This window comes from Ovis canadensis, chromosome 20, assembly GCF_042477335.2.
Source record: "Ovis canadensis isolate MfBH-ARS-UI-01 breed Bighorn chromosome 20, ARS-UI_OviCan_v2, whole genome shotgun sequence".
In the NCBI taxonomy this organism is placed as follows: domain Eukaryota; kingdom Metazoa; phylum Chordata; class Mammalia; order Artiodactyla; family Bovidae; genus Ovis; species Ovis canadensis.
The window spans coordinates 65,344,653-65,369,850 of NC_091264.1; the positions used below are offsets into that span (position 1 = coordinate 65,344,653).

At 55.2% G+C, this 25,198-nt stretch overlaps 2 protein-coding genes across 2 annotated transcripts in view; one reads left to right on the top strand and one right to left on the bottom strand.

Annotated features, from left to right (window-relative positions):
• Positions 1–3,638: 3,638 nt before the first annotated feature.
• WRNIP1 (WRN helicase interacting protein 1) lies at positions 3,639–14,926 on the bottom strand. Its single transcript, XM_069564007.1, has 7 exons — positions 13,906–14,926; positions 12,033–12,224; positions 11,369–11,610; positions 7,298–7,527; positions 6,212–6,367; positions 4,799–4,878; positions 3,639–4,313 (listed from the first exon to the last, which is right to left on the bottom strand). Exons 1-7 carry the CDS (start codon positions 14,644–14,646, stop codon positions 4,038–4,040), a joined length of 1,917 nt encoding a protein of 638 aa, XP_069420108.1. The 5' UTR covers positions 14,647–14,926; the 3' UTR covers positions 3,639–4,037.
• Positions 14,927–18,532: 3,606 nt separating this feature from the next.
• The window catches only part of MYLK4 (myosin light chain kinase family member 4), an 84,407-nt gene continuing 77,741 nt past the window's right edge, over positions 18,533–25,198 (top strand). Inside the window, exon 1 of the mRNA XM_069564010.1 lies at positions 18,533–18,648. The gene's annotated coding sequence lies outside the window, so the exon portion shown is untranslated. The remainder of the gene's footprint in view (positions 18,649–25,198) is intronic.

Consider the following 25,198-nt stretch of genomic DNA (forward strand, 5'->3'; position numbering starts at 1 on the left):
TCTCAGCAGGTCTTCCCCGCTGCCATCAGGTGCTTCTTTGACCCCATCCTACAGAGGAAGAGAGTGAAAACAAAGACGATGACCTCGGGCAAGGTCACACAGGGGAGAAGCGGTGTAGACAGATCTGGGCCCTGGCTCTTCACCACTGGGCGCGGGGGCTGCGGGCAGGGAGGGTGGGAGAGAGTGGGACTGACGCCAGGTGAGGGGGTGGGATGCTGCCCCGAGGACTAAAGGGTGGACTGGCTTTTTACCCCGAGAGCAGGGGGAGGACGCGTGGGTGGGGTGATCAGACCCCTCCCTGGGCAGGGGAGGGCCCAGGGCAGCGCAGCCCGGGCTGGTGAAGGAGCTGCAGGAGGGGGCCTGGGGTTCAGACCGCATCTCTGGTTCCCAGAAGCCGCGTGTCACACGCAGCGCGCGGTCCCAGGACCGTGTGCGCAGCCGCCGAAAGCCGCACAGACAGTTCCAGGACCTGACCAACCTTGAGGCGAGAGAAGGCAGGCTCAGGAACAGCTGAGGCTGCCTCCGATTTTCTCACACACACTGGGAGAAACACCCAGGAGGCAGAGACTGGCGGAGCTTACCCTCCGCTGAGAACTAATGCTAAACTGGGCTCGTGTTGTTTTTTTGCCACGTGGTTTGTTTTGGTTTTGGCTGTATCCCCTCCGGTACCTTTTAGGCAAAAGTCACAATTACTTTTGTAATCAGACAAATAAATAGTAACTGGCCTGTGAGGTTAACCACAAACACTGCTAACGGCCCTGGCTGAGCGTGGTCGTGGGCACCAGGCAGCCGCTGGGCTGAGACTGGTGGAGGCTGCCTCCTGGTGGACACATGGGGAGGACCGACCTGGGCTGAGAGTGGCTTATGCAGCTCAGGGACAGCTCATAGTCACTGTCACTCAACAAACACACGCTGCATGATGGGAATATAAAACCCAGCTTAAACACTGTTTAAACTACTGCCGTCTATAACAAAACCACGTTTCGCAGCACGGCTTAGCTCTGCTTCTGTCGGAGTTGTTTCTCGTCTCCGCCTTGGTCCTGCTCCTCGAGTAAGTTCACTCCTGGGCTGTCACGGAGAAGTGGGGTGCTTTTCTGGGTACATTTCCTGATTACAGTCACAGTCCAGTCTACTGATTTGCGCATGTTGTTTGTATCAGGCCGTCTCGCTGGACTGTCTCTCAGGGCACACCGTCAGCTGGGACTCTGCTTCTTCTGAGACGCGCTGACGGTACGTCTGGTCTCAGAGATGTGTCCATCCCACCGCACCCCTACCCCTCCAGACCCCAGCTCCCACGTCTTTAGCCGGGAGCGCCTGGCAGGTGCTGCAATGGGGGCGCCGGCGGGTCGGGGGGCAGGAGCAGCCAGGCGCCCTCTCCTTCCCCCACCCCCGACTCCGCCAACTCAGGAGTTGGGTCCTCCCCCCACACCCCCAACTCGGCCTCTGGCCTGGTCAGAGGTGCTGGTTGGCTTTCGCCGCCCTGGGCCCCTCCAGCTCCCTCCATTCCCCGCTAGGCCGTGGGACCCCACGGCTGGGAGTGGCGAGCTTTCCTTATCTAGAACGCTAGTCAGGAGAATGGGTCGAGCCCATCTTGTTTCATTTCCTCCCAAGGCCCTGCCCATCCCTCAGGAAAGGCATCTTCAGCTGGAGAATGAGGGCCAGCACAACGTGGGAGGCTGGGGAGAGGCTGGGCCCGCGGCCACAACTGGGCGGGTCCCAGGAGAGCAGCCCAGGACTCACCCTGTCTACACGGCGGGCACCCCCAGGGCTCCGACGGCAGTGCTTGCCCTCTGCTGCCCCAGGAGGCTCTGTGAACCAGACCCAGCAGAGCTGGCGGCCTGGTCCCCTTCTCATACGGAGACCCAGGACACAAACGAATGCTGCTGGGGACGCCTGACCACCTGGCACCCAGAACGCGGGGGGCAGACATTCCCCCACCAGGGGGAGGACAGCCCGAGAGGATAAGCCCTGAAAACTCTGGACGCCAGGTTCCCACAAACAGCTCCTGGAGAATCTGATCACACCCCGCCCGGCCCGCATCCGCCCCAGTTCTGGATGAGGTCCGCTTGGCCACCAACATCTCAACCACACTTCCATCCTGTCCACGTCCACCCTGGATGTAAGGTAAGGACTTAACTCCGGTTTCAATAGCACAGGATTTTGTCTTTTGTTTCTTAATGTTCCCAACAAGGGCTCAGTGTGAGGCAGGCACTCCTTATTTATTGAATGAAAAAAACCGTCCCAGAACTCAGACTCAAGTGTCCAGACTGAACAGGTCCCCAACACACTCAGTGAAACAAATCACGGCCAACTCGGCGACCCTGGAAGGCCCGCTCAGCCTGCGGAGGGTGGGACGGGAAAGCGCCTGGCCAGGACGGCCTACTTGGGGCTTTTCAATTTACTTGAGAAAACTTTTCAGGGTTTCCCAGATGACGCCAGTGGTAAAGAGCCTGCTTGCTAACACAAGAGACGTGAAAGCAAGGCCAGGTCTGACCCCTGGGTCCCAAGATGCCCCAGAAAAGGAAGTGGCAACCCACCCCAGTATTCTCGCCTGGGAAGCCCCGTGGACAGGGGAGCCGTGAGCTACGGTCCACGGGGTCGCATACACACATTTCAGTCCTTACCGGGCTGTGCTGGGTCCCCGTGGCAGCACGTGGGACGTAGTTCCCTGACCTGGGGTCGAACCAGGGCCCCCTGCCTCGGTAGCCAGGAGTCTTAACCACTGGACACCATGGAAGTTCTCCAACCTTGAGTTTATTCCCGAACCATCAGGCGGGTCTGCAGGCGGAGTAAGCACATCCCCAGACTCCCGGGTGGTTTTGCTGCCCAGGACTCTGTGCTCCTTGAAGCGACCGCAGGATCTGCCTCATGTGAGCAGGTCGAGCACAGGATCCCGAGGTCAGACATGATGCACGCATGAAGCAACGGCGCCCAGGATAGGAGGGGTCCCCCCTCGGGGCAGACCACCAACAGACGAGCAGGTGGGGTCCTCCCGGAAGAGAGGGCTGCCCAACAGCAGGAGGGAGCTTGAGAAGTCAGTGAGGCAGAGCAGGACCCTGTGGTCCTTTGCCAGGTGCCGCCACCTGCTTTGTCTGCGGAAAAGCTTTAGCTAAAGGGCAAGTCTCATCAGAGAGGTGAGAGAAAGCAGAAGCAAAGGCAAACAGTCGAGGGGGAGCACACAGCGGCAGGTGAGTCAGGAAGCAGAGCAGGGGCCTTGAGTTCCTTCTCCAGGGCTACAGGTAGTCTCCAGGGCTACAGGTAGTCTCCAGGGCTACAGGTAGTCTCCAGGGCTACAGGTAGCTGGAACCATATCCTGAGCTGGAACCTTCGCCAGGTGGCGCCAGCTGCACATTGATCAGATTGCAGCCATGACCTACGTCACCACAATTCTGAGAACTGGCCTCAAAGAACTGGGAACCAACCAACTCTGGAACTGAAGATTAACCGTACTTAAATCAATCACGATGATGTTTCAAAATCCTTCAAAATTTTTAAAGTTGATTTTCACAGACACACAGACTTCTGACCTCTGTTACCTAGGGTCATTTTTCCTCCCGTGTTTACCCATCAGAATGTAACACTGACAGATGTTGTTGGAACCTCGGATCCCAGGTGGAAAACAGGCAAGAACTGAAGAGTACTTTGAAATAGTTTTATTGGCTCATAAGACCTTTGCATATAAAAAAAATACCCAAAACACTATGCAGTATTAAAGCACAATTACATTTTTTTTAATCAATTGAAACTACTCAGAATAAACATTTTTTAAAGGAAAAGAAACCTACAGAACTCAATTTTGAAATGACATTATGACTTAAATACTATGACAAAATAGATACCTCCTTACACCGTGAATCCATTGCACGAAGCTGCCAGAACGTTTCATGAGCATCACGTCGCACAGGGTGCAAACGAACACAACGCCACGTCACACACGCAGCCGCAGTGGCTGCGCCCCCACCGCAGAACGCTCCGCCGCTGGCGCAGAAGGCGGGCGGGACAGCCTCCGCCAGCCCCCGGCCGGTCGGCCGCCTCCGTCAGCACCGCCGCTGCTTGAAGAAGTCCACGCCCCGCAGCTCCTGCGGCAGGTACTCCTGCTCCACCGGCTCGCTGTAGGCGGGGTTGTACTTGTAGCCCTGGCCGTAGCCCAGGTCCTTCATCAGCCTGGTGGGAGCGTTGCGCAGGTGCAGGGGCACGGGGGGCAGCGGGCCCTGGTGGCTCCGCAGGCAGGCCTTGACGTTGTTGTAGGCGCTGTACACCTCGATCGACTTCGGGGCTCGCGCCAGGTAGACGACGCACTGGGCCAGGAGCACCTGCGCGGGGTTGGGGGGCGCCGCCCCGGGTTAACTCTGGGACCCCCCCCCCCCCCCCCCCCCGCCCCTGCCGCGCTGACGTCCCATGGGGCCCACAGTCTGGACAAACCACGACAAGGAGGCGGCGTCCCTCCCCGAGGCAAAGCTAAACCAGACCAGTGGTTTTCTTTTAAAACTGAAAGGACTTTTTATTACATGAAATTCTTCTTGAAACCCCACCATGTAAAGCTAAGCAGGAGCTGCTCTGTCTGTGGGTGAACCTGCTTGTCTGTTCAGCTCCTCTGAGGCTCCTGCCCCCAGGAAACCCTGAGCACTTCCGAGGAGCCCACACCAGACCGTGCTGACACCAAGGTCCCTTCCCCCCAGCGTCTAAGCTTCTAGATGGGGGTCAGAGAGCCAGGCGGCCTCCTCCGCGGTCCAGGCTCCCAGAGGTCCAGGCCCGGGGAGGCGCCACCCAAGGCGACGGCACCGGGCAGGGGCCTTACCTCGCACTCGGGCATGCCTATGAAGTGACAGCCTTGGTAGGTGGCGACAGCTTGTGTCAGCGCGGACGGGTCAGCCAGGCCTGCCACACACACGGACGGGGCGAGTTAGGTCCCACCGCACACCCCCGCGCCGACCCACCACGCCTGCAGACCCTGACCGAGGAGTCATTCAGCAAGAGCTGATCTTAGCTGACTCCAGAGGTGTGCACGGGGCGGTCACTGGGCACGCTTAAGAACTATTGCTTCCTTGGAGATTAAAGCTCTGCATCCAGTAGGAAAACAGGGGACCACGTACAGCACCCGTAAAGAGCAGAGGCCATGGAGACCGGCAGGGTATGGACACGCCGAGAACAGGGCACTGCTGACGCCACAGACAGCTAAGGCTCTGGGACCTCCTTAAAGGGGCCTGGAGCCCTCCCTTTCCATTAACATCTCGGGAGCTCTGATGAAAACCAGAACACCTGACTCCAAAGCAAAATTAAAACGCTGCTTTTATTTCAACACAGGCACTTCGGTGAGACTGTGGCCTTGGTTCTGGACTACTGCAATAACACGAAAACCAAGATAAAGTGAAAACCGCGACAAAGCAAGCTGAACGGATGCTCTGGTTCCCCGGCCTGCCCAGAGCTTATGTTAACAGTACAGTCGTGTCTAAAACACTTCACTGCTCAACCTGCTAACTGTCACCCGAGCCTTGAGGGAGCCAGCCTCTCTGCAGTGGTGACATCAGAGAGGACTTGCCACAGACCTCCAAACAAAAGCAGGACAGAGATGGGAGTGTGAATGCTGCAAGAATCGTCCAAGTGCGACACGGGGACACCACGTGGGCAACTGCTGCCGACAGGGCCTCGACACGGGGTCCCACGGACCCCACGGCGACACAGGCACGAGCTGTGAAGGCGGCCCGCGTGGGCAGAGCAGGTGGTCTGCACCCCTGTGGGGTTACTACCGAGGGACGCAGTGACCCATGACTGTGACGGCCAGACGCCCAGAAACACACGTCGGCCTCCACCGAGTCCATTCACCGCCCGCCCAGGACACTCCCAGGGCCCCGCCCAGGACACTCCCAGGGCCCCGCCCAGGACACTCCCAGGGCCCCGCCCAGGACACTCCCAGGGCCCCGCCCAGGACACTCCCAGGGCCCCGCCCAGGACACTCCCAGGGCCCCGCCCAGGACACTCCCAGGGCCCCGCCCAGGACACTCCCAGGGCCCCGCCCAGGACACTCCCAGGGCCCCGCCCAGGACACTCCCAGGGCCCCGCCCAGGACACTCCCAGGGCCCCGCCCAGGACACTCCCAGGGCCCCGCCCAGGACACTCCCACGGCCCCGCCCAGGACACTCCCACGGCCCCGCCCAGGACACTCCCACGGCCCCGCCCAGGACACTCCCACGGCCCCGCCCAGGACACTCACCCACGTCCTCGCTGGCGAACCTCACGAGCCGCCGGGCCACGTAGAGCGGGTCCTCGCCGCCCTCCAGCATGCGGCCCAGCCAGTAGAGCGCGGCGCTGGAGTCGGAGCCCCGCATGGACTTGTGCAGCGCCGAGATGCAGTTGTAGTGCTCCTCCCCTGCGCGCAGAGCCCTGCTCAGCCCCGCGCCGCAGGCCTCTCCCCGGCTGACCTCAGGGAAGTCCGAGCCAGCAGCCCGAGCCAGCCAGGGACCCGGGAAGGCCTGAGCACTGCGAGCTCTGACACCTCCCTCACCCGGCCCCACGGAGGGGCTTGTGCCGCCGCCCGTGGGACGCGGGGCCGGGAAGGCGGTGCTGAGCCCTGCCCGCTGCAAAGGGCCTCGGTCTCACGCTTCACCGGGTCCATGAAGGCATTATGCTGGAGACCCCACTTCCTTCTAAAGGGGTGGAAATCCGACTCCAGCACGACGGCCCAGAGTCACACACACCCTCGTCTACAGGGGACTCTTCATCGCCTATGTCTTTTACAAAGACACAGAGTGCTGTGCTCATGATGTTGACTATTCCAGCTCAGGGATTTAACGGGAGCTGGTGCCAGGTTTGGTATCTGTAAGTATGGTTTTATGAAAACAGATAAACGCACATGGAAAAATTCATTAAAAAAAAAACTAGCACAGAATAAAAGCACCAATTTCTACGTAAACTTAATTTTTAATTGTGCCTTTAGGAATTAAAGTGAAAGTCGCTCAGTAGTGTCCAACTCTCCGCGACCCCTTGGACTATACAGTCCATGGGATTCTCCAGGCCAGAATACTGGAGTGGGTAGCCTTTCCCTTCTCCAGGGGATCTTCCCAAACCAGGGATCAAACCCAGGTCTCCCCCATTGCCGGCAGATTCTTTACCAGCTGAGCCACAAGGGAATTAAGGATTTTAACTCTCATTAAAGAACTCCAATTGAACCAAGTTACTTAAACTAAACGCACACCTGAGTTCCCACGATCCCACACCAGCTGTCAGCCCCCTGGTCAGGAAGCAGAGCTGTGCCGGGAGGCTCTGGGCGGAGCTGCGTGGGGGCCGGGTGCTCACTCACCTGCCCGGTCATACAGGATGTGTGAGCGCTGCAGGCCCTCCTTCACGTCGCTCTCTGTGACCAGCACGCGGCTCGGGGGGTAGCTCTGCCCGCCCTTCTTCCCAAAGGTCTTCCGGGCGCTCAGCCGAGCCAGCACGGCCAGCTGCAGCCCGTTCAGCCCGGCCCGCGCGTCCCCGTCGCTCAGGTGGGCCAGCGTGTCCAGAGCCTTGTCCTCGATGAGCACCGAGGACCTGCAACAACCAGCGCCGTGTCACACTCTGGACACCCCCTCCTGCAGTACGCTGTGCCTCTCATCCCTCAAGCCACTCCCGAGCCCTGAGGCTCAGCTTCCACCCAGGACCCTGAACCCTGGTGCTGGGGCGGGCCTGTACCATTAGCAGCCAGAGACAGAGCGGCTGAGCACAGCCCCGCCTTCGAGTCCCGAGCTTATTTCACCGGACGTTTGGTCCTTTTCCACCCAACATTCAGTCCTTTGCGGTCTCCAGGTTCCACGTGCACGAATTCAACCGGCCTCGGATGTAAAGTATTATGGGGAAAAATTCCAGATAGTTCTAAAAAGCACAGCTTGAGTCGGCTGCACACTGACAACCACGTACAAAGCATTCAGAGCTTATTTGCAACAACCTACACCTGGTTTATTCACATTGTTTTAGGTGTGATCAGTCGCCTAGAAACAATGTTGCGTATATGGGAGGATGTGCTCTGGTCCTAGGCAAACATCAGGCTGTTACAGAGGGGCCTGTGCATCCTCTAGTCTCGCGTTCTGGTGTCCACGGGGGTGGGGGCTCTGGATCCAATGCCTTGCAGATCCTGAGGGACAACTCTATAAGCACACCCTTCATTTTACAACCAACCTGTCCCCAGTCCCTCTGGGCACAGCAGCACCCAGGAGCTGGGCACTGGGCTCTGGTCTGGGGCACGCTGCCACGGGGGTACTTCGTAAAGAAGGTCTGACTGTGACTCCGAGTCTAACTGAGCAACTTTTCCTGTTCTGTCTAGTTAGACAAGGCGTCCAGCTCTTTCAGCTACGTAGCGGGATCTTATTCTTCCTGGCTAGTTGCATACGTACAAAGTAAAATATAACTGTTCAAAGTTACAGCCCAGCCGTGTCTTCAGCTGGAAATGTCACAGCAATTAATACATCGATGCAGATCATCTGAAGCAGCTACCTGGAGAACAACCCCGAAGGCCCCACTGGGCTGGGCAGGGAGTGCTCAGAGGGCGCCCCGCCTCCCTGGGGGGACAGTGTCGAGGACCCCCGGCTGCACTCGCCCCTGAAGGCCCACCTCTGGCGGCTCCCGGATGCCGTGTCTCCAAAGCCAAGCCTGCCAGCTGCCTCTCCACCCTCAGGAGTTGGCTCACACCAGATGGCTCTCCCGTCGGCCCGGCCTCCCCTCCTGACCAGACACTCACAATACACACGGAGACCACAGCGCTGGCTCTCTGTAGAGCCGACAGCCACTTCCAGAGTGCACTCTTGATGATCTGGAGAAACACCAGACCCGCATGAAAGCCAACCCACACTAGATAGCCCACACCAGAGAGCCCACACGGGGGCCAGCAGCAGAGGAGGTTTAGAGGCTCGGGGGAGCCGCAGGGAGGACACACCTGCGCGTCTGTGCGTACGTGTGTATATGCGTGTCTGCGTGTCAGTGCGTGTCTGTGTGTGTGCGTAAGTGTGTATATGTGTGTGTCTATGTGTGTAAGTGCATGTGTCTCTATGTGGGTATATAAGTCTGTATAAGTACATGTTTCTCTGTGTGTACATGTGTGTATAAGTACGTGTGTCTGTGTATGCGTGTGTGATATATGTATATGCATGTCTGTATAAGTGTGTATATATGTGTTTAAGTGCGTGTTTGTATGTGTGTATATGTAAGTATGCATGTATATGTCTGTATGTGTCTGTGTGATGTGTGTAACTGTGTCTGTACAAGTGTTATATCTGTGTCTGTCTGTGTGTGTGGGGAGGGCAGACCTACACGGCCTCAACATCTCGCCCCAGAACTAGAACCTCGACGGCCTTTCTCCTCAGAGCCGCAGGCAGCAGAGCGCGCATGGGACCACGTGCCAGGGGAGCGCGGGGCTGGAGGCCCGAGCCAGTGTCGCAGGGCCGCCCTTCGGAGGCGCCTGGCTGCAGGACAGGGGTCCTTTACCCGCAGGGCCTGGTGCACGACAGGCCCCACTTCTGCACACCGAGTGGGCTGACTTCAGCTTCCCCGCAGCCTCAGGATGGAACGTGTATTTTTAAAAGCTGAGACAGATGGGAAGTACAGAAGAAAACACCACCACGAATCCTGACCTGCAGCACCCAGAGCGGACGGCAGCTGCCAGGGCGCTGGCTGAGCCCCCTCTGTGAGCCGCCCACCCTCTAGCCTCTCACCTCACTGAGCCGGGGGTGGGCCTGGGGGCAGGCAGAACCTTCGGAACGCCCTGTACCTATCTATCCTGTGACCATCCAGTCAAGCTTTGAAAACAAAACTGGGTCATATCATACAGTCTGCAGCCTTCATAACAAAACGCTATTTTGAAAAGCAAGCCAGGTACTCAGAACTCTCAGTATCTTTTTACCAACAGGCACCATGGAAAATGTCAACACCAGAGACAAAGGGGTGGGTCACCGTTGCTGCATGACCGTCGGGTCAGCGCCCGGGAGCACAGACCGCCCTTGTGGGTAACTGCGCCAGGCACACCCGGGGCGGGAAGTGGGCAGAGGACAGGCACACAGGCCGTTTCAGAGCTCAGTCCTCACGGACAGGCCATGAGCAGGCCTCGTTTGTTACGACAGAGGCCAACGAGCAGGCTGTGAGAAAGCCTTGAGACGGAGTTTTCCAGGTTGGAAAATGCAATCCTCCCGAGCGTTGGAGGTCTGCTCTGCTCCACCGTCATCCCTTCCATCAGGTCTGGAGTCATGGGCACCGGGGTGAGCCCACCTGGTCTCCCACGGCTCCTCACCCCCCCTCTCACACGAGCCACATTCCAGGATCGCCCCTGTCCAAACTCAGTCTTTCTAAACACAGACGTTGCAGTAATAAAAGGCTGTTCGGGACGGTCACGAGGCAAGTCTCCGGATGGGAGCTGACTGCCAAGAACAACACCGCACAGAGGTTCCAGCCGCTAGCCAGTTCCTCCCAACCCCGCTGACACCACGCGGGTCCTCAAGAGGAGTAAATACGCTGAAACCCTTCAAGACCTCAGGGGAGGGTGAGGAGGGGCGCTCAGGCCCAGAACAGACAGGGAGGTGTGCAGGGACCTCAGCAACCAGCACCCAGAGAAGAGTGCGCCCTGAGTCTGGAGACGATGACGTGCTTTCACGACTGAAGCTGCAATGATCAACGCCCACAGGCCCCTCTCGGCCCCTCAGTTCCGGCGTGGGTGGCGTTCCCACCCCAGCTCGACCCTCAAGCCATGCAACCTGGCCCAAGGGCGTCCCTGTCCATGTCCAGGCTTTCCTGTGCCCCAGGTAATTCCTCCCGCATCTCGCATCTCGGACAGGAGCAAACGGCAGAGGTGTGCTTCTAACACAAATAAGGGAGGAGCCCTGCCGCACGTAAGGCAATCGATGGCCCACGATTCACACACCTCTCACGATACAGAGACATCACCCGGAGCAAACAGACTGCCTTTAAGGCATCACTTTCAGTCAGTTTCCGTTTACACTAATTCTTACTCAATGTTTTACAGGGAAAAAAAAAAAAACTGCAGGAAAAAGAAAATTGGAACCTGAGTATAAACTTAAAAAGATTCATGATGTAAGTTTCCCCTATGAAGAAAATAATCAAAAAGCCTCTCCAGGTTTTCTGAGCCTTAATAAAAAGGTGTGCAAGGAAAAGCCTGGAATCTGTCAGCGCCGAGGCAAACACCCGAGAACTAAAGCCAGGGGCCAGGCGGTTACAGTCAGAGCTGGAAGAGCTTCCGGGGCGCCCGGGGTGGGTGGTCTCTCCATCTGCAGAGACAGGGCAGCCCCTCTGCAGCCCAGCATCACATGCCCCGTCCATCCTGGAAGGACACCCTCCTCCGTCCTGCCCTCCAGCCCAGCCAGGGGATCCCCGCGGAGCCGGAGCTGCTTACTCGGAGCTGCTGTTGCCGCCGTGGCTCAGAGGGTCGGCAGGGCGGCTGGAGTCCAGCACCTGGATCCCCAGGGAGCTGACGGCCCGCATTAGGATAGTCACCACAGCCTCCACAGGGAGCTTCTCCAGCACGATGACTCGGCAGCGGCTCAGCAGAGCAGCATTGACCTGGAAGGAGGGGTTCTCCGTGGTCGCCCCGATCAGGGTGATGGTCCCACACTCCACATGAGGAAGGAACGTGTCCTGATCAGGAAGGAAAGCAGAAGATGCTGACCCCAGTCGACAGCCTGCAGGATCCAGGGGGAGCCGGCTGTTTCTTCTTTTCCTAATCCTGAGTTTAGGATCCTATCAGCAACTTAAGCTGTCCACTGAGTCCTGATGTTTCAATTACAAATGCCTGAAAATTGGAAACTTGACCCAAAGTAGTTTTTCTCCTATCAACAGCCCCAGCATACACCTACAATTTCATTTATCAGACAGAGGAAGCATTTTCTGGGCACCAAAAACATGCTAAGAAAAAGTGAGCATGACAGGCGTGAAGGAGAAGGGCGGAGGGCCTGGGCTCCTGGAGAATTAGTCACCCCCACCCTGAGCCCTTGTATAGTGAACGCACAGGCTTCACACTCAAGTCCACATTGGCAAGGACCAGAAGGAAGAGCACGTACCTGCTGAGACTTATTGAACCGATGAATCTCATCAATAAAAAGGATGGTTTTCCTCTTGAAAAATCTCTTCTCGTTCTGAGCTTGTTTGATGACGTCCCGCACGTCAGCTGTCTTGGCGCTGGTTGCTGACAGCGTCACGAACCTGATGCTGTGCTTCTTGCTGTTGTTGGCTATGATGTGGGCCAGCGTGGTCTGCGAGAGAGGGCGGGAACTGAGACAGGGAGGACAGGCACCAGAACAGTGGCCTGGACACCGCGGCGCTCGGCACGAGAGAGCCAGCTCAAACGGCGCGGTGCGTGTTTACACACTAAAGACAATGCTACACGGAAAGCAAGAAGAGCAGCTCAAAGTTCAGCGCGTCCTGACCTCCTCTCCTTTAGGTCTAACTCCGCTGATGCCTTCCGGGGGACACTAAGATCTCCGGAATCTCTGGAAAGACCTGCTGAATGGACGCAGCAGAGCCTGGTGGTAGGTGCGACCTCGCCCAGCCAAGAGAGCAGCAACACCGACTGGCGAGGTGCAGACCCCCGGGCCAGGGGGACCAGAGCCCAAAGCTCGCAAGCAGCGCAGAAGAGAACCAGCACTTGAACTGGGAGACCAGCGGTGACCCTGAACCACCACGTGTGACCGTCCGCTGTGGACGGAGCAAAGCAGCAGCAACGCCTCCGGCAACGCTTCCCGGGAAGCGAAGGAATCCAAGGAAAAGCGGCATCTGGCGCTTACTGGGGGCTGCACACACACGCACACGCTCCCATTAAGTCTGTTATTTCTGTTGGCATCGCAGTGCAGCAGCAAGGATGGGGTGAAGGGGGCAAACGCGCTCCGGAATGAGTGGCAAGGGGGCATATCTTCTGAAGGTCACACGGCCCCATCAGACACTGCGGCTGCTCCTCAGCAAGTCCCAGCCCAGAGGCCACACCTGCCTGGCTTGTGACCGGTCACCCACCTCCGCACTGACCAGCCCAGCCCACTGCCTTTCCAGCCACGCGTCCTCTGTGAGTGCGTCCTGCTCACCGCCCCAGGGGTGTTCGTGCTCTCTGCCTCTTCCATCTGATTAACCGTTCTGCCCATCTTAAGAGTTCTCGGCAATCAGTAAGGATGCTACTGCAGAGTACCAAGCTACGTGGGTTAAATTTGACCAAAGCAAAGTGCAAGACACGTAAACAGAGGATGAAGCTAGAAAGAAAAACCAAGGAAAACACCATCAAGGCGTCTGAACCTCACAGCTCTGAGCGCCTCTGCACCTAATCCTGGGTTTGGCCTTCCACTCTGTGGTGCTTTCTCCCTTTTCCAGCAGATAAAGTGTATATATATTAAGCACCACTTGGCTCTCTTTTTTCAGTCTTAACACCTGCCTCCTTAAGGCTCCTTCAGATTGCTGCTCAAGTGTTCCTCCAATGCTCTGTTCTCTAGATTCCAGTATCCTAAGTGCCCATCTCTGGGCTTGTGCTAATTCCCAAGAAAGACTGGACACCACGACGCACCCAGTTTCTTCTCTAAAGGGGAAGGCATCATAAGAAGCTATGGAAAACAGTGGATGAAACCGACTTGCAAAGGCAAGGAGTTCTCAGGTCAGCCCTGTTAAGCAAGTACAGTTTCAAGGTTTGATAAAGAACTGCACGAACAAAACGATGAACAAGAAACCCAACAGCTAAACACAAGGAAGCACAACAGAAACTTAACATTTTTTGCATTTTTTTTTTCCAAAACTGAATGGACACACTCCCGAATGGGAAACTGCTCCTGGCCACCTGTCCTTTCCCCGAGAATCGGGCTACTAACAGCCAGGGGGTGAGGGCGGGGCGGGACGCCTCGCGGGCCCTGATCGGACCCCCCCATCTCCCCCTGCAGAGGGCCGGGACGGCGCGCTGACCTTGCCGCAGCCCGGTGGCCCCCACAGGATGAGCGAGGGCACCTCGCTGGCCTCGAGCAGCGAGCGCAGCAGCGTTTCGGGCCCCACGGCGCGGCCCTGTCCCACGAAGTCCTGCAGCGCGTCGGGGCGCATGGTGTCGGCCAGCGGCTTCCCCTCCAGCAGCTGCCGCACCTCCTCGGCCGCCGGCGCGCGCGGGCGGCCCCCGGGGGCCCCGAATGCGGCGGCGCCCGCGTCCGCGTCCCAGCGGCCCGCGTCGTCCTCGCCGTCCGCGTCGCCCGCCGCCTCCTCCTCCTCCGGCGCCTCGGCCTCGCCCCAGCTCCGCGGGGACGCGCCGCCCGCCGCCGCCGCCGCCGCCGGCCGCGGCCCCGCGCCCTTGCCGCCCGGGCTGCCGGGCCGCGCGCCCGGGAAGTCGGGCAGCAGGCGCGCGCCGCTGGGCGTGGGCGGCGCGTCGTCGCTCTCGCGGTCCTCGCTCTCGCCGCCGTCGTCCGGCTCCTCCGCCTCACCCTCGCTGCTCTCGGCCGCCGTCGGCGTGGCCGGCTGCTTGAGCGCCGAGCTCTCGGACGGCCGGCGCCGCTTGGCGCGGGGCTGCGCCGGCTCCGCCAGGCCCGCCGGGTGCAGCAGCAGGCAGCGGTCCAGGTGCGCGTTGATGTGCGCGGCGGGCATGGCCTGCTGGCACACGGGGCACTGCACCCGGTGCAGCTGCGCCAGCAGCGGGTCGTCCTCCGGCCCGCTCACCTCCATGGCGGCCGCCGCGCTAGGCCCCGCGCCGCGCGCCCCCGGCTCCGGGAGGCGGCAGGACGCGCGCGGCCCGGCGCAGAGCGCCGCTCAGGCCTCACGTCCGGGCCGCCCGCGTCGGCCCGCCCTCTGCCCGCCGCCCCGCCGCCTCGCGCGGCGCGCCGGGAAGCGGAGTCCGCGGTAGCCCGCGCGGCCGCCGCCGGCGCCGGCTCGCACGGCCCGACGGGAAACGTAGTCCGCGACCGCTCGGCGGGCTGAGGAGCGAACCTTTCCGCCCGGCGCGGGCAGCGGCTCGCACGGCCTGCCGGGAAACGTAGTCCGCGCCCGCTCGGCGGGTTGCGCATGCGGAAACCCGCCCGCGGGAGGGACGCCGGAGCGGTGGGGCGCGAGCCGCGGCTGCACAGGGGGCGTGGCTTTGCGCGCGGTAGGGGGCGGGGCGGAGGCGGAGGGCGGGGAAGCGGGGGCGACGGTGGACGCGGGCGGGTCGCTGGGCAGGGGCGGGTCCCAGGGAGTCCGAAGGGGCATCCGCAGCGGCGGCCGGAGACACGCGTCTACCACCGCTCTCCCCAGACTGTTGGCCTCGTACCCCAAACGCGTGGTGTCTCACGGCCGCTTCGTAGTTAAACATTAGGAGCGCGCGGGCATCTCCTGGCGCCGGCGGACGAGCGAGACCCGCTAGTCTCTGGCCTGTGGGCGAGGGGATGGCCTCTGAGCCGCGTTCCTGCTCTTCTGAAACTAATTAAAGTCGTGTTCCAAACCTGACTTTTTGGTATTTAGAGAAAGGAAACAGGTGGCATGGAAACAAATGAACCATTTTTAGGGGAGAATTGACTTTCTAAAAGCCGACAAGACTGGAATTCCTAATTCATCTGCGTAAGAACTTCAAACGTAACTGAAAGATAACCACCTACGGAATGTATGCGCCTCCTCTTGTGCGATGATTTTACAAAAAGGAATGGGTCACAGAGAACTTGTTCTCCTGCCCAGTCGTGTGCAGTGAGTCAGTTCTTTGCATCAGATGGGCGAAGCATTGGAGCTTCAGCATCAGTCCTTCCAATGAATATTCAGGACAGATTTCGTTTTAGATTGATTAGTTGGATCTCCTTGCAGTCCAAGGGACTCTCAGGAGTCTTCTCCAGCACCACAGAGAACTAGCAGTATATAAAAGATGCTATAAAAAAGAACAGCAAAGGAAATATTTTTTCGGTGGATACTGGATTGAAAGTATGTGTTGCAACCTCCCTGCAATTGTAAAGAGGACCGAAATCCGATAGTCTGATTAGAAGAGGTAAGCAAAAATGAGTTGAGAAAGAATCTTTACCCTTTGGCCATCATACAGTTTGAAATGTAGGATCATGAACTTTTATATAACCTTTTAATTATTGCCCAGAGCAAACAGCCCCTGCACTTCACAAAAGCAAGTAGTTTGAGAAGAGGTTTTCAGAGCCTAGAGAGAAATTTTCTCCTTCCGCCTTAGGTTTTATTAGCTGGGCCCTTCGAATTTAACCAACAGAAGGCAGATTAAAAAGAGAGAAACAGGACTGTGGACATGTGCGGGTCTCATACACATGGAGTGGCTAGTGGTGAGCTGGGGCTTAGACGGCAGCTTAGTGGAAAACAGCACGTTCAAAGGAGTGAGAGGACAAAGGAAAAGGACCTTTCGCTTTTAGGGAGCAAACAGTTAAGGCAAATATACGGGAAACTAACGGGAGACAAACAGTGTATTTAAAAGCAGAGACATCACTTTGCCAACACAGGTCCGTCTAGTCAAAGCTATGATTTTTCCAGTAGTCATATATGATTGTGAAAATTGGTCTGTAAAGAAGGCTGAGCACTGGAGAATCCATCCTTTCAGCTGTGGTGTTGGAGAAGACTCTTGAGAGTCCCTTGGACTGCAAGGAGATCAGACCAGCCGATCCTAAAGTTAATCAACCCTGAATATTAATTGGAAGGACTGATGCTGAAACTGAAGCTCCAGTACTGTGGCCATCTGATATCAGTGGCCAGCCAACTCATTGGAAAAGACTCTGATGCTGGGAAGGATTGAGAGCAGGAAGAGAAGAGGGCAATAGCAGATGAGATGGTTGAGTGGCATCACTGGCTTAATGGACATGAGTTGGAGCAAGCCCCGGGGGATAGTGAAGGACAGGGAAGCCTGGTGTGCTGCAGTCCATGGGGTCACAGAGAGTCAGACAGGACTGAGCAACTGAACAACCACAACAAATGGGAGACAAGAACTAGTTAATATTATATCATGCAGCTTTCTCTGATGCCGCCTCTGGGCCAACGAGGGTCTAGGGTTCCCTCCAGCGACTAACTTCTGCTCGTCCTGGTAGATGGGTGGGGGACACCTTTTCAAATTTATGTCCTGCTCTTAGGAAGTAAGGGGAGAGCAGAGAGCTTTTCTTGTATCGGCTTAATTGCCTTCAGCTCAGTATAATCTGTGGACTTCCTAGGTGGCCTAGTGGTAAAGAATATGCCTGACGATACAAAAGACTCGGGTTCAGTCACTGGGTCAGGAAGATCCCCTGGAGAAGGAAACGGCAACCCACTCCAGTGTTCTTGCCTAGGAAATCCCATGGGCAGAGGAGCCTGGTGGGCTGCAGTCCGTGGGGTCCCAAAAAGAGTCAGAGAGGACCGAACGACTAAACAATAACTGTGCAGTCCTTGGGCCAAAGCGACGCAGTTTGGTGCGGCGTGTCCTGCTGCTGGTCAGGTTCTAGGGCTGTCCTCAAAATGGGTTTCGAAGCAAAGTATCTCTACATATGGAAACACTAGGATAATTTTAAACATTTGTAGAAACAGATGGACGTATGGTCACCTTTAACACAAAATATTTTGAAATAGTAACAACAAACCAGGCAACATCTGTGAAGCTTCTTGAATCTTTTAATAAATGTAAAGCTTAAAACTTAATTTTTAAAAAACTAATACACACCGATTGTGAAAAATCTACTCATTCTCACTGTTAATATTGTAACACCCTCTTCCAGTCTTTTAAAATGCATTCAAGACTCTGCTGTGTATAGACAGAAAAATGGAATTCTGTTTCTGCCTTTATTGTTGCCTAATATATATTTTCAAAAGCTTTTACTGTAACGGGAAAGCATTTATTGTGTAATACTGAGTAAAAGTTAGAAGATACAAAGCTTTATAATATAGTCCTGTCTTATTTTTATACAAGTGCTTTGTTCATATATATATGTATATATTTAAAAGAAAAAAATCAGAAAAAGGAGAAAAAGAGAAGACAAAACTCTCTGTATCTCCACGTGTACGTGTACTTTACTCCTGTGGTCTCATCTGTGGATAAAATTGAGCCACTTGGATGCAATTCGAGGTGAAAATGCACCGACTTGCCCTCCAATCTGGGCTTGAGCGGGCCGTGGTGTGACCTTGGGCAAGCTGCTGCCCTTCGCAGGCTCAGCTTCCAAACCTGAGGGCGTTCTGGCAGTGCCTCCCAGCCTGTTGTGAGCGGTCAGCCATCCTAGGAATGTAAAGTTGTTTAGTACCTTGCCGGTCACCCGCTAAAGCCCTCTGTGAGTCTGTTTTCCTGAACCCCAGCTCATTCTGTCTGAAGTTCAAACTTTTCTCCACTAGATGGTGGTACTAGAAAAATAAAATTAATAAACCATACCAGTTTCCCTATCCAGATTTAAACTTTCTTTTTTAATCAACATAAAACCAAGTAAGTTTAAACCCTGTTATAAGACTGTAGTGAATGAGACCAACATAAAGCAATAAACCTTGGGCTGAAGCTTCCTCCTTCAGTCCCTCCCCGCTGTCTTGTTTTCAGCCGGCCTTGGCGTTCTCTCTCTCTGTCCTCCGGCCCCGGAATCACGGTGGGGGTGACGGTCGTGTGTGTGGCTCAGCTCTCAGACCAGCCATCTGTTCAGTGGCCACAAGGAAAGTCTCAGTGTGGCTGCGGGTCCCGAGTGCTGCCGGGTAATGAGCCGCCAGTATTGTCGAGCCTCGGGCGTCGTCTTGCCCCTCACATTCACACCCAAGGTATGTTGGACATTCTGAGCTCAGTTAACCCCACTGTGACGCGCATCCCCGCCGTCTAAAGTCAGCCCCAGGGTCGCCCGTTCTCTTTCCTGCTGCAGGGGCCCTCTCCCCTAACCTGGCCTCATCCGCCTTTCTTGTCCTGACTTTCCCGTGTCCCCTGCACTCCGCACCGCATTTCTCGTTAAGTTTATTCCAATAAGTCGTACACTTCTTGCTGCTGCACCGAGGCCTTCGAATTGCTCTATTTTATTACTGGTCTTACTGGTATAAAAGAAGGGCCTTGACTTTTATTAATTTATTTCATATTTGGCTTTTACTAGTTTTAAGTGATTTTTTAGTTGATACTTGTGATACAAAAAGAATATATCTGAACTTTGAAATCAGTTTCTGGGACTGAGCTTCAAAAATCCTTGGAATTTCCTGAGTGACAGGAGAGCCAATGAGGTGTCTCCTGGCGGGTCCCGGGGGAGTCTCACGATCGGGGCTGGTCACCAGAAAGGCCAGCCACACAGTTCGAGGTTGGAACTGTGGGCCAGCCATCTCTGGGGAGGGCAGGGCCCTGCGTCTGCAGCCAGTCCGTAGGAGTGCTGGCCCCCGAGCCTGGAGTCTGAAATGGGTCATTCCTGTGGGGCGCTCTGCCCTGCCCCGTGGGTTCTGATAAAAGCTCTGGTGTCAAGAGAATTGAATCGCAGGATGATGCCTGCTTGGTGTCAGAACAATACCGTCCCTCTTCATTTCCAGAGCATTTATTCTTTTTCTTTCTGAATTGCACTGGTCAGTACTAGTTATTATTACATTGTTGGAAAAAGCAGATCATTTTACCCTATAAAGTGAAAGGTGAATTGACAAAGGCAAAAATCCTACTTCAATCCCTGGCTTTTTAAAACTTCCAGTCAAACGGAGAACAGCTGTGTCTTGGTTCCTACTTACCCTCCGGTTTATTAATCGTCCTCGGCCCTCCAGGCTGGTCTGGCGCCTCGCCGCCCCTTCTAGCAGACACCCCGTGGCGCTGTGACTGCCCCTGCGTGTCTATGTCCACTCCTGCCCTCAACTTCCGTGACACAGGCCCGTGCAGGCCCCAAGCCTGGCCTGTGGGGCCCTGGGTGTGTCTGAGCAGGACTGTGAGTGAAAGCCATCAGGAAGGCGTCAAGGGCAGGCTTGACCCTCTGCCCCGAGGTTCACATCAGGAGCACTGTTTCTTCCAGAAAGACCACCCAAGTGGGGCTTTTAGTCATGGAAAGATTAAAGGCAGACTTTCAGAGAACCCTTCCATGAAGAAAAAGGGCAGTGTTTGGAGGTGGGAATAGGACGGTCTCCTGGGAGCAGTGGAGGACTGCAGCTGGGAAGAAGGACTGGCTGGCTCTGGGGAGAGCTTGGTTTTTAACTGAAGGGAGAATAGAATGTGGAGGGTGAGCCATGATGTCTGTTTCCTTCCCGTCTTTGGAACTGAATTTGGAACCTTACAGGAAGAAGATCAGGATGGTTCAGGAGATGCTGGGCGTCCTGGCCACGAATCTGGGTTGGAGGACCAGCTGCACTGCGGTGGAAGGAGGCCGCCCCCACCCCGCTCTGCCCTGGCCCGGGGAGGGGAGCTCCCCACTCGGACCCTGGCGCTCCTACTGTGGCCCCAGCAGCAGGGCCAGGGCCCAGGGTTCTTCCAGGAGGGCCTTGAGAGTGGCCTTCACCCAGTGGGGCAGGAGGGCTGCAGTCCACAGGGCAGCTGGCAGCACATTTCAGCGACCCTTTGAGGAATTTCCAGAAATATTAATAAGCAGGGGGTTCACAGGGAGCTGCTAAGTGACTGGTTGGTAAAATGAGGCATGTGTAAAGGAGGATCTCAGAGACGTTGTTAGGAAGGCATTAAAATTAATGCAAAGTTCAACAAATGATCCCGTCAAAAGTGAGTAAATAACAGAGAAAAAAATGAACCTCGGCTTCTACTTACACCGCAGGCAAAAATTAATTCAAGATGGACCACAGGCCCATGTGTGAAAGCTAAAAGTATGAAACTTCTACAGCGAAACACAGAAGAATATCCTCATGGCTTTGGGGTACGTGAAAGTTTGTTAGTGATGGCATAAACAGCACTGCTCATTAAAATATATATATATGAGTATATATATATATCTATATGTATCGAACTTGATTAAATTTTAAAGCATCTGCTTTTCAAAAGACATCTGTGGGAAAATGAAAACATAACCCGTAGCCTGAGAGAAAATATTTGTAATACATATATCTGCACTGGGCTTATTTCCAGAGCATATAAAGAAAATTATTGTAACTCAACAATAAGACAAAATACCCCTGTTTTTAAATGCACAAAAGGCATAAAAGAATGCTTCACAAAAGAAGGTGCATGGCTAGGAAAGCACGGGAAACACGCCCAGAGGAAGGCGTGTTAAAGCTGCAGTGAGGCGCCGCCACAGGCCGACTGCTGTGCTAAGCCGCTTCGGTCGTTCTGACTCTGTGTGACCCCGTGGACTGTGGCTCACCAGGCTCCTCTGTCCATGGGACTCTCCAGGCAAGAACACTGGAGTGGGTTGCCATGCCCTCTCCAGGGGAACTTCCTGACCCAGGGATCGAACCACACTCCCTCTAGAATGACCGAAAACTAATAAGATTGACCACATTACATACTGTTGAAAACAAAACACAGTTGGAGCTCGAGCGTTGCTTGTGAGAACATACAAGGTTAAAATCACTTTGGAAAATCACTTGGCAGGTCTCTTAAAAGGGCAAACACACCGTTGCCACATAATCCAGTAATTCTGCTCCCAGAGGGTTTACCCAGGAGAGATGGAAACATGCTCCCGATGTGTCCAGAAAACTGGCTGGACACAGACGGTCAGCACAGCCTCATTCGTAATCACCTCGGACTGGAGACGCCGCAGAGGCCCGGCAACACTGGAATGGAAGAAGCAAAGTTTGGTTTCTTCACACAGTGGAATCCTACTTAGTGAAAAAGATAAACGCGCCTGCATATACAGCAAGACGGACAAGTCTTAGAAACGCTGTGCTGAATAAAATAAGCCAGACGTGAAACAGTGTGTGTGTGTGCGTGTGTGTGTGTAATGACTCCGATCATGCGAGACTGTAGACCCGGCAGGGCGCCTCTGTAGTCTGGAAACTGCAGCAGTGTGTGAAAGCATGGGGATGGCCGGCGGCCCGGCCCAGGGCACCTCTCGGCTGCCACGCTTCCTCACTAGCTGAAAGCTGCCGCAGGCCCTGGCCTTTTGGGTAGTGATAGAAATGTGCTGGGCTTCCCTGGTGGCACAGCTGGTAAAGAATCCACCTGCCATGCAGGAGACCCCAGTTTGACTCCTGGGTCAGGAAGGTCCCCCGGAGAAGGGATGGAGGATCCACTCCAGTGTTCACGAGCTTCCCTGGTGGCTCCAATGGTAAAGAATCTGTCTCCCATGCAGGAGTCCTGGGTTCGATCCCTGGGTTGGGAGGATCTCCTGGAGGAGGGAAAGGCTACCCACTCCAGTATTCTTGCCTGGCAGGCTACAGTCCATGGGGCTGCAAAGTGTCAGACGCAACTGAGCGGCTAAGTGCAGCAGCCCAGAAATGGGGTATATATTGACTGAGGATACGGTTATACCATCGGATGCAGTTGCCAAAACTCACCAGGGCTTCCCTGGTGGCTCAGTGGTAAAGCATCCGCCTGCCAGTGCGCGAGACACGGATTTGATGCCCGGTCCGGGAAGATGGCGCTTGCCGCGGAGCAACTAAGCCCGGGCCCCACAGCTACCGGGCCTGCGCTCTAGAGCCCGGGAGCTGCAACCGCTGAGCCCACGTGCTGCACCCCCGGAAGCGCGCACGCCTAGAGCCCGTGCTCGGCAGCAAAGGAAGTCACTGCCTGTGCCTCCATCACAACTAGAGAGTAGCGCCTGCTCGCTGTAACTAGAGAGAGCCCTTGTGCAGCAAGAAAGACCCAGCGCAACCAAAAAAAAAAAAAAATCCTCATCAACCTGTACCTTTAAAATGGGTGCAGATTGTTTATGTAATTTATATAAGGTTGATTAAAAGCCCGCAAGATCCTGCTTCCTGCCTGTGAGAATGAGTGCTGTTCTCGGAGCCGTCAGGACCACGCGCTGGCAGGGATGCGGACTGGCCACAGGCCCACGTGCCCCTGGTGGGACGCAGTGGGAAGCTTCAAACGGGCTCTTAGAAAAGCTTGCCGATTTCTTATAAAACTAAACGCGCGTCTCAGCAGTTGTACTCTGAGGTATGTACTCCAAGGAAATGAAGACATATGTATCAAAGGTTGTGGGGCCCTAAATGGGAAATGTTAAAAAGATGGGTTAGCTTTGCGGTGGGAAACTAAGATGACGCCTGGCGAAAGAGATAGGGGCGTGGTCTATGTTAGTTTTGGATTGGCTCTCTTGATTTCTGTGCAGGTGGACAGCGCCAGAGCACCGTAGACTCCGTTATAAAGAAGGCATATTACGATTTGACCTTTAACATGATTGGTGCAACTATGGAAAGTCCCTCGCAAAACCCCCTTGCTTGCCTATATAGACCAAGAGTTTGTGGCAATAAAGCGGAACTGCTTAGATGGTATGCCTGTCGCGTCTGATTGTTTCTCCCTCGCCGAGGGCCTGAGTTGGCGGACAGCAGGCCCACCTCTCCTCGGGACCCCTCAGCTTTGCTGAGGGAAGTTCCACTGCCTCTTTCTTTATGCGGAGCGCCCCCCGCAAAAGGTCTTATAGAAGAGTGTTTATAGAAGCTTTATTTGCAATAGCAAAACACAGACCAGGATACACTGTAAGCCTGCAGGATGGATGGATTGTGGTCCTTCGTAGTATGGAATGCTACAGTGAACTAGAAAAGAAGGGACTGCAAAACCGCATGGGATTCCCATAAATGCCATGCTGAGGGAGTGAAACCAGCGCAGGGAGCACAGGCGGTGAGTCCCTTGCAAGTTTGAGAGCAGGCAAGTCTAGGGGAGCTGAGTGTTAGAAATCAGTGTCATTGAGACAGGAATTGACTGAAAGGGGGCATAGCAGGAATGTTACGTGTACGGGCTGGGATGCGGTCTAACTAGGAACCAAGCACTGTTAACAAATTTCTCCTCAATTAAAAAAAAAAAATTCAAGGGGTTTCCATTTCCAATAATGGCAGCTGGGAAGTTCAGACAGATCAATACAGGTAACTGCTGGAAGCGAGTAATAATGCTGAATAAGGTGGTTTAGAAATCTTCTTTAAAGTATCAGAGACCTGATAAAACAGGAGCTTGTTGTTTCAGTCGCTACGTCATGTCAGCCTCTGCAACACCGTGGACTGTAGCCCGCCAGGCTCCTCTGTCCGTGGGATTCTCCAGGCAAGAATACTGGAGTGGGCTGCCCTTTCCTCCCCCAGGAGATCTTCCCCACCCAGGGACTGAACCCTCATCTCCTGCATTGGCAGGTGGATTCTTTACCACTGAGCTAGCAGGGAAGCATGAAAATAGGAGCTATCTGGGAACAATCCGAGGGAAATGCAAATCCAAAGAGGGCAGAAGGACCTCAGCACGAGAGGTCCTGCCCCGAGCGCTTTCGCCAGTTCTGCCAACTCTGAGAGCGTCCGTCACGAGCCCGGGGCCTACCCGAGCTGAGGGCTCACCCTCAAGCAGAGAGGCCTGATAGACCTCCCTCCCCCTTCATGAGGCTGGCACCCAGAGGGCAGTACCCCCTGGCGATGGTGAGCAGGAGGCAAATCCACCCCCACAACCTCTGCCCTAGCTATCACGCTCACTTTTTCTGGCACTGTTAGATACTCTTCTGCGTGTGACTTAATAGAAACATGATGTTCTTTCTTATGGAAGGACCACAGCTATTCAACCAGCTCGTACCTATGTTCTATCTCAGTGTTTTAAATATAATAATGTCATCATCGATAGCTTCAAAGATATTATTTTTGCAACTCTATTTTCTTTGGGGCAAAAGTCTTAGAAATGCAATCGTGGGGTCACAGAGCGTGGCAGAATTGCCTTCCCCAAAGATGAGAGCAATTTCCACTCCAACCAGAAGTGCCGGAGTGTGCTGCTCTGAGCCCTGCCAGCTTCACGTACGTTCAAAATGTTTCCTGTGTAACAGCTGGGACTTGTGATGCCCATTTACCATTTTACCAGCTGCTACGGTCCTTTTGCACCAAGAAATGTCAATACTTTTGAATATAGGGGATAAAACCTAGAAACCTATTATGAAGCATTACATAGTAGCCAGATTTATTTTCTACCTAAAGATGCAACTGTTACCCTTGATAAGAAATAACACACCCCTGAGAGCGTGGGGCGTCGTTACCCAGCTCCCCGCCAGCCACCGTCACCCTCTGCTGCACTGTTCTCCCATGGAAAGTTTCTCTCCTCAGCCTCACCCTCTCGGGAAGAGCAGGCCAACATTTGGTCAGAAGAACATGGCTTGGGCTTTGCACTTCTGTAATTTCATGCCTCGTTCCTGTCATGAGCTCCTTCTAGCTCTTAAAATTCACTTCTAATTTAGAAGGTAGAAAAGCGTCCTCAAGAATGGAAACATTAATATACCCTTCTTCAAATTCCAGCTGGAAA

Coding starts and splice junctions, on each gene's coding strand:
- WRNIP1 (XM_069564007.1), bottom strand. CDS start 14,646: ATGGAGGTGAGCGGGCCGGAGGACGACCCGCTGCTGGCGCAGCTGCAC. Junction 6,368..7,297: donor CATCCTGTATGACCGGGCAG/GTGAGTGAGCAC, acceptor CTCTGCGCGCAG/GGGAGGAGCACTACAACTGC. Junction 4,314..4,798: donor TAGGCATGCCCGAGTGCGAG/GTAAGGCCCCTG, acceptor AACCCCGCGCAG/GTGCTCCTGGCCCAGTGCGT.